General features: G+C 48.0%; 1 protein-coding gene across 4 annotated transcripts in view; it reads right to left on the bottom strand.

Moving 5' to 3' along the window:
- Positions 1-2,301: 2,301 nt before the first annotated feature.
- ATAT1 (alpha tubulin acetyltransferase 1) overlaps positions 2,302-9,094 on the bottom strand; it is a 254,055-nt gene continuing 247,262 nt past the window's right edge. For 3 of the 4 annotated variants that reach the window (XM_069635327.1, XM_069635326.1, XM_069635328.1), the window contains one exon: positions 2,302-3,033. In XM_069635327.1, coding sequence (XP_069491428.1) covers positions 2,457-3,033 — 577 coding nt within the window. In that variant the 3' untranslated portion in view covers positions 2,302-2,456. The remainder of the gene's footprint in view (positions 3,034-9,094) is intronic. The other variant, XR_011283234.1, reaches the window with a different exon arrangement.

Raw genomic sequence — 9,094 nt, 5'->3', positions numbered from 1 at the left:
GGGGAAGAACTGTCTGTGGATTGCTGCCTTGTTGGCTGAGAGGTTTCCCTTGAATCTAGACTGGTCACGAATAGCTACTTTGCCGTCTTCTTTTACTCAACAAAGAAGTGAAGACCACCATTGCCAATTGTGATCTTTGACTTTCCAATTTACAAACTTGAAAGTCAGCATTTGCCTATTGTATTTAGAAATTCTATGCATTGGAGCACTATTCTGAACATTGGGTTGTAGCATAACTCAGGATGAATCCCACTCAATCTTCCACCTCTCCCGTTGACTCCAGCCTTCAATTGAGCGGAGAGTAACCCTACAGGTCCCGACTGGCAGACTGGCTCCTGGATAATCCCCATACACTGAACATTCGCAGTGACCCTACCTGGTATGGTTATGGCTCAGAGCACTAAACAAATCACCTAATAAAGTTTACTCACCTGTAACATGGACCAAACACACCTTCACATAAGATCAAGACTTATTTTGGTGTTACACTGTATCCTAACCAACCAGCTGCCATCCTAAGAGCTACCCATGACTGCTCAGCCATGTTCCTGCATGGTGAGCCTGGGAAAGCTTACAGGAAGCAACTGCTGCTTAGCTGTGTGTCAGTCTCCTTCCCATGAACAGAGGGCAGAGATAAGCTGTCATAGCACAATGTCCCACCTTAAATCCTCAGAAGCCACTTTAAATCCACCAACGCCAGTGTTCACTCTTTACTTTGTGGCAGACAGCGTCAGCTGCAGTGCTTCATTCTGCAACTCCTCTCTTGCAGCACGGTGCGACAGTAATAGAAACAGCCTCAAGACCGGCTGCTCACAATGCTCTTTGACTCAAGTCTGATGGCCATTTTGTCTTCTCTCCCACACCTTGCAGAATGAGAGGTAGAAGGGGCCTCTGTTCACCGGCTCATGACTATCTTCGAGTTGCATGGCGAATAACAATAGGTGTACAAATGATTCGAAGACCCCAAGGCTGGGATTCTATAAATGAATTGATCTGTCTGAACATTTCATTCTTTGCCTTGGTGTTTAAATAGTCCTACATTTATCTCTGACCCATAGCTTTTCAGATGGAAGCCTAAACTCGGCCTCCACTCTCAAAGGAGGCCAGCTTTCGTGCGACACTTCTGCCCTCCCGCTATCAACAAAGGAAAGCCGTCACCAGATAATCCTGCCAGTAAGAGGGGAAACCCTGATCTTGGCCTCCCGCTATCAAAAGAGGCCAACGTTCCACAGATACTTCTGCCCTTCTGAAGGGAAACCCTCATCTTGGCCTCCAGCTATCAAAAGAGGCCAACGTTCCCCAGATACTTCTGCCCTTCTGAAGGGAAACCCTGATATTGGCCTCCCGCTATCTTTGGAGGCCAGCGTTCCCCAGATACTTCTATCCCTCTTAGGGAAACCCTGATCTTGGCCACTCGCTATCAAAGGAAGCCAACGTTCCTCAGATACTTCTGCCCTTCTGAAGGGAAACCCTGATCTTGGCTCCACGCTATCAGTGGAGGCCAGCGTTCACCAGATACTTCTGCCAGTCTATGGGAAACCCAGATCTTGGCCTCCCGGTATCAAAGGAGGCCAACATTCCCCAGATATGTCTGCCCTTCTGAAGGGAAACCCCAATCTCGGCCTCATGCTGTCAAAGGAGGCCAACGTTCCCCAGATAAGTCTGCCCTCCTGAAAGGAAACCCTGATCTTGGCCTCCCGCTATCAATGGAGGCAAGCATTCACAAGACACTTCTGCCCTTCTGAGGGAAACCCTGATTCTGGCCTCATGCTGTCCAAGGAAGGTAGCGTTCACAAGATACTTCTGCCCTTCCGAGGGAAAACCTGATCTCAGCCTCACGCTATGAAATTAGGTTAATTGTTTGAGGACTTGGAGAAGCCCCTAATCACAGACATGGTGAATCTAAACCTTTCCCAAAGATTGGACTTTGTGTAGTGGGCCTATTGTACAGAGGTCTGGTATACTGAACTTCTAATGCCCTTCAAGGTCCAGAACTCCTGAAAAAGGGAAGAATTCATAGGACAATATATTTTATTAGGATTCTGGATTTGTTATGACAAAGACCTATACTTTCCCCAAAGACCTACAAAATTGCTTCAGTAAAATTCCCTCTTTTGTCCCACTCGTTCATCCTCCTGATCCCATTTACTTACACCCCTCCCTCCCCCACCACAAACCAGTGTCTGCTTGGTTCCTATTCAGACTTAAACAGCACTCTCACTGACCAAGTGGAGCGCTAAGGTCACTGTCACAAACAGCTACATTCCCAGCAGAGACAACCAGCTGTCAGGCAAACATCAGTCTTATTAAAATAACACTTTTTAATGACTTAAAAAGATTATAAAAAATAAAGTGCATTAGTGACTGTGTTGGGTACATTCGTCCGTCTATAATTAAATATAAAGTACTTTAAATTGGCTCTGCTTAAAGTTAGTGGTGCCGCTGCCACGGCCTGCTCACCAGGGCCTGGTGTTCTTGAATTCCTGTTTCTGCCGCACCCATTGGGCATTGAATGGCACCCCTAGTACAGTCCATGAAGGGAAGTAATTACATGCATGTTTTGTGGCTGCTTGGTGATCTGTCCTCAAGTTGTATGGCGGTGGGAGCTGGTCTTCAATACGTTGCTCTTGGAGCACATTGCTTCGGAGTTGTTTCAGGACTGTTCCACTTGCATGGGGCGGGATGTGTGCCGGTGAGGTTTCACCTACTGGGGAAGGCGCACCCCCTGAAGGTGGGCAAGACATTTTGGAACCATTATGCTGAACCCGCTCAGATGGGTCTCTGCTGATGGGTCTGCCGTTGTTTTTACTCTGGGGTGTCAACATCCGACTACCCACACCAAGGGCCTTCTCTACTTGCTCGCCAATCTGGGGCTTGTCCAGTCTTGGAGGTTCAGGAGGCTCCGACTGCAGCCGGCTGGAAGGGCGAGAGCCATCCTTGACACCAAGAGCTCTCAAGTAAAGAGGAGGCAAACTGGCCACTGTCTGTAGAGGTGGCGACTCTCTGCCTACCAGGTTACCATGCATTTTCCCCCTGCAAATTAAGAACAAAAAAGGGTCACAAGTCTAGGCTGATATTAAGCGTGACCAATTACTGGTCAGTTCTGAATAAATTGGCATTGCCACGAGTCATGACATAAGAAAAACGGGTGTCAGATGGAAGGAATGAATAATTGCGCGGTCCCATAATCACCCTATTTTTCAACAATCATTAACAGTGTATCTGACTCTTCACTCATCAGTAACAGCATCAACTTAAGACCGGAACCAGCCACGTTGTGCCTGGGAGAACGTGGCACTGTGGTGGGGAGAGAGGAAGCGAGAGGGGAAGAGAAAGGAAGAGAGAGGGGAAACAAGAGGGGGGGAGAGAGAGGGAGAGAGAAAGAAGCCTGTGCATGTAGAGGGGAATAGGGAAAGAGTGTGAGGAAGAGGGATTGTAGCAGATGGAGCGAGAGATGAATCTTCAGTCCAGCCTGGGAGAACGGGGCACTGCGGTGGGGAGAGAGAGTAGGAGAGCGAGGGAAGATCTGTGCATGTAGAGGGAAAGAGTGGGGAAGAGAGATTGCAGCAGGTAGAGCGTGAGATGAATCTTCAGTCTAGCCTGGGAGAATGTGGCACTGTGGTGTGGAGAGACAGGGGAAGCGAGAGGGGGAGTGGGGAGGAAAAGAGAAAAGACGTGTGCATGTAGAGCAAAATAGGAAAAGTGTGAGAAAAGGGAGATTTCAGCAAGGGTGAGTGTATCAGGGAAACGGACAAGGAGAGAGATGGCCAAGACGTGGGCAGGGATATACAGAAGAGAGACCAAGAGAGTAGGATGAAGCAGGGCAAGGAGAGACAAGCACAGATAAAAGGTGTGACAATAAAGAGGAGAGGCAGAGTGTGAGAGTCTGGGACAGATAAAGAGATGAAGCATGGTAGGAAGAAGCAGCAGTGCAAGGAGAGACTAAGTCGGGTAAAGGGTGGCGACAGACACAGGCTAAGTGACTAATGATTTTGACTAAAACATAGCACCTATGTGCGCTTTTTACTAAAATATAGCACTTGTGTACAGTGCACCCAGAGCTAGAATGGACGTTTGCTTCAGGTTTCAGTGGAAGCTGCAGCTGATGCAAACTCTTTTCGTTTTATTCCAATGGTAAACATGTTTTCAGTGCCGTCTAGTGCTTATATAATTTTGCAATGCTTCAAGGACACGTTGGCAAGAAGCTACAAGCATAGACAGCTAAGACTAAGCCAGGTATCGGCTGGTAATTGATAGCATTGTTGTGGAATGTAGTTATTTTTGCTGCTTTCATGAGAAAGGAAAGAACTTTGCTTTTTGGGGTTGTTGTGGGTCACTCCGGCCGGGGGCGCATGGGAACTTTGGAATCGGCAGAGACTTGGAAAATGCCATCATGCATTTGCAATGGCTTAAAAAGGGGGGGGGGAGAGAGAGAGAGAGAGAAAGAGAAAGAGAGAGAAAGAGAAAGAGAAAGAGAAAGAGAAAGAGAAAGCTTTGCTGGTAGATGTGCACATCGTGCCAGGCCTGATGATGTCAAGATCTCTCTTCCTGCCTGTGGGGGAGCTTTCTAGTGCAGTTTTTCTGTTCTGGCAAGATGAAGGCATTCTTTAACGCTGTATCAATGGTGTTGTATTTTTTCTAAACTACTTTTGTTACTTCTTATTCTTGTTGTTTTTAAACATTTATGTATGCTTTCGGTGAATAAATAGGCCATATAAGAGCCATTTTATAATCTGAGTGCGAGTATGTGTGAATAATTGTCTCCCAGCGTCTAAGGTTGTTTTTCAGTTAGTTAGTGTACTGGGAAGAAAAATAAGCAATACATCTGTGCACTTTTTGGAAAGCAAAACAGTGACTAAGGCACAAACATAAATGGGTGAAAATGAGGCTGGAAGTCTGGAAAGACTAAGAAAGGGCAGACGAGTCAGCAAGACAGAGTGGCGTAGGAAGAGGTTACGGCAGGGAGAGAGCATAGTGAGGAGAAGTCCAGTGGGAGCAGAAGACAAGGCAAAACGTGAAACCCGAGATCTTGATGTGTGTAAATGAGAAGTATCTGTCATCCATGCACTACTATGAATCTAGTTCTGTTGGGGTGTGACATGTGGTGTTTGTATTGTACCACACGGCTCCCCAGTTGCAATGCCCTGTTGCGTACTAATGAGATTTGCCATGTGAGAACGGGCAGGGCAGGTCTGTGCATGTGCCATGGTGGGATGTGGATATGTGGTGATAGTGTGGGCCGGTGATGGGTGTGTGCGTTTCCTGGTTGACATATGGAGTGTACACTATAAGAGGGAGCATGATGACCATTAGGTTAGCGGGCAGGACGTTTGGTTATTCGTGGGAGTGGGTTCCAGTTGGTCAAGCAACATTAAGGCATTCATGCTAGCTTCATTACATATATATCTGTATCTCCAAATTTCAATGGCAATCTGATGGGCTATCTGTTGGGATGTAAGATTCCGGCTACGTGTCCTGTTGCCGTGCTTTCAAATTGAAGGATATCAGCCTAGGTGTTTGCTGGCATTAGGTTGTTGCTGCTCCAGTTGAGAAACAAGAACAGGTGCCTGGTACTGATTATTCAGCAATTGGACATCATTAGTTCCCAAAAGCATCACCCATGGCACACCTTCCCTCTACTGCCCCTAAATCCTCTTTCCTCCCTCACGACCACTACTACTGAGGGAACATCCTACCTTCCTCCATCATCAAGAACCCCCCAGAGAAGTATGCCTCGCACTACTCAACAGCAATGCTCCCACTCCACAGGAGTCTTCCTCATCACCCCCTCCTCAAACAACTGCACCTCAACCCTAAAAATATTAGCAATTATAGCCAAACCACTCATATGTCATTCTTAGGCAAAATACTGTGAAAGATGCAGCTGAATGATTTCAGCCACACACCAACCAAAAGCAGCGTCTAGACCTCTACCAGTTCCAATACACCTCATGTTCATCATGGGAACTGCCTTTGTCCTGGTGGTTGATGACATTCTATACATCACAAGCTAAGTAGGTACTGAATACTTTGGCTGCTGCCTTCTCAGCAACTTTCGATACAGTTGACCATCAGGCCTTCTAGCATGCATGCAAGTTGAACGATACTCTGCTGGTGTGCCTGCCTGATTTCTTAAGGGTGGCAGAAGCTTCTTCAAAACAGGAACTGTTTTTGGTGTTCCAGAAGGTTCCATCCTTTCACTAGTCATAGTCAACCTACACATGGAACCTCTGGGAAGAATGCTGGCCAAGCAAGACATCATAAACATTATTATGCCAAGGATAACAGTTATATCTCAAGGCATCATTAGAACACACCACCACCACTTGAAGCCCTGCCTTGGCCTTTTCCAATCATGAATATCAGCTGCGTACCTCAAATTCAGTCCCATGAAGATTGGAATTATCCCCCTACATGGAGGCCCCAACAAGAGCAAAGGTGAAAGTAGCTGTAAACAAGTAGCTTTAACGAATCCCTCATGCAACTAAGAATGCACTGAAGGTCTGGCCCCAGCTACGCATCCCTCTGGAGATAAACCCCTTCCTCCCCTCAACCGTGTACGCGATGTCCGGCCCCAGCTAAGCACCCTTCCGAAGATGAAATCCTTCCTCTGCTCAACCAGCATGGAAGGTTTGGCCCCAACTACGCATCCTTCAGGAGATAAATCCCTTCCTCTCCTCAACCAGCATGGAAGGTTTGGCCCCAACTATGCATCCTTCAGGAGATAAATCCCTTCCTCTCCTCAACCAGCATGGAAGGTTTGGCCCCAACTACGCATCCTTCAGGAGATAAATCCTTCAGGAGATAAATCCCTTCCTCTCCTCAACCAGCATGGAAGGTTTGGCCCCAACTACGCATCCTTCAGGAGATAAATCCCTTCCTCTCCTCAACCAGCATGGAAGGTTTGGCCCCAACTACGCATCCTTCAGGAGATAAACCCCTTCCTCTGCTCAACCAGCATGGAAGGTTTGGCCCCAACTACGCATCCTTCAGGAGATAAATCCCTTCCTCTCCTCAACCAGCATGGAAGGTTTGGCCCCAACTACGCATCCTTCAGGAGATAAATCCCTTCCTCTCCTCAACCAGCATGGAAGGTTTGGCCCCAACTACGCATCCTTCAGGAGATAAATCCCTTCCTCTCCTCAACCAGCATGGAAGGTTTGGCCCCAACTACGCATCCTTCAGGAGATAAATCCCTTCCTCTCCTCAACCAGCATGGAAGGTTTGGCCCCAACTACGCATCCTTCAGGAGATAAATCCCTTCCTCCCCTCAACCATGCACGGGAGGTCTGGCCCCAGGTACGCATCCTTCAGGAGATAAAAACCCTTCCTCCCCTCAACCATGGGAGGTCTGGCCCCAGCTAAACACCCTTTGGAAGATAAATCCCTTCCTCTGCTCAACCATGCATGGAAGGTCTGGCCCCAACTACGCATCCTTCAGGAGATAAATCCCTTCCTCTCCTCAACCAGCATGGAAGGTTTGGCCCCAACTACGCATCCTTCAGGAGATAAATCCCTTCCTCTCCTCAACCAGCATGGAAGGTTTGGCCCCAACTACGCATCCTTCAGGAGATAAATCCCTTCCTCTCCTCAACCAGCATGGAAGGTTTGGCCCCAACTACGCATCCTTCAGGAGATAAATCCCTTCCTCTGCTCAACCATGTAAGGAAGGTCTGGCCCCAGCTAAGCACCCTTCAAAAGATGAAATCCTTCCTCTGCTCAACCATGCATGGGAGGTCTGGCCCAAACGACGCATCCTTCAGGAGATAAATCCCTTCCTCCCCTCAACCATGCACGGGAGGTCTGGCCCCAGGTACGCATCCTTCAGGAGATAAAAACCCTTCCTCCCCTCAACCATGGGAGGTCTGGCCCCAGCTAAACACCCTTTGGAAGATAAATCCCTTCCTCTGCTCAACCATGCATGGAAGGTCTGGCCCGAACTACGCATCCTTCAGGAGATAAATCCCTTCCTCTCCTCAACCAGCATGGAAGGTTTGGCCCCAACTACGCATCCTTCAGGAGATAAATCCCTTCCTCTCCTCAACCAGCATGGAAGGTTTGGCCCCAACTACGCATCCTTCAGGAGATAAATCCCTTCCTCTCCTCAACCAGCATGGAAGGTTTGGCCCCAACTACGCATCCTTCAGGAGATAAATCCCTTCCTCTGCTCAACCATGTAAGGAAGGTCTGGCCCCAGCTAAGCACCCTTCAAAAGATGAAATCCTTCCTCTGCTCAACCATGCATGGGAGGTCTGGCCCAAACGACGCATCCTTCAGGAGATAAATCCCTTCCTCCCCTCAACCATGCACAGGAGGTCTGGCCCCAGCTATGCATCCTTCAGGAGATAAAAATCCTTCCTCCCCTCAACCATGGGAGGTCTGGCCCCAGCTAAACACCCTTTGGAAGATAAATCCCTTCCTCTGCTCAACCATGCATGGAAGGTCTGGCCCCAACTACGCATCCTTCAGGAGATAAAACCCCCATCTAGCAGACTTACCAGAATATCTAGAGTAGCTGGATACTTGTACGCCTAGGATCGGCTCGGCATATGTTAAATACCTTGCTTATGCCGATGATCTGGTACTATATGTGACATTTGCTGGTATGAGAAGGCTTGCAGAGGGACTATGGAGTTATGCGATGGAAAACCTGTTAGTTATCAATAGGCAAAAGACCCAGATAATGCTATTCAATCAAAACAGGGTAGCTCGTCCCGCATTGTTGATTGAGGGGATGGGAATGGACTACACTAAAAGTTATAGGTACCTGCGGGAGAGCTGGAGATCAAAAGGAATTATCCAATATACGAAGCTGCTAGAGAAAGGAAAGCAATGCAATTAACTGCGTTGATTGCCGCCCGTCAGTAAGAATTCTGCAGAGTACAGCCTTAAGGGCAGCTTGAAGCTGTATAAACAATGCTTCTGCCCTGCTGCATTGTATGGCCTAGAAGCTCTTACTTTAACGGATACATCCTGGGTCGCCAGAACAGATGCCCACTTCTGGCGTCGAATAATGGGTCTACCTTCTTGTGTTCCGTTGGAGGTTATCCATCTTGAATTAGGCCTCTGTTCAATGGCTATAATGCTCTCACTG

The sequence above is a fragment of the Ambystoma mexicanum genome, chromosome 13 (genome assembly GCF_040938575.1).
Source record: "Ambystoma mexicanum isolate Mex_15411 chromosome 13, UKY_AmexF1_1, whole genome shotgun sequence".
Classification (NCBI taxonomy): Eukaryota; Metazoa; Chordata; class Amphibia; order Caudata; family Ambystomatidae; genus Ambystoma; species Ambystoma mexicanum.
The sequence above is the reverse complement of the archived record's forward strand: the minus strand, read 5'-3'. Positions and strand labels throughout refer to the sequence as shown.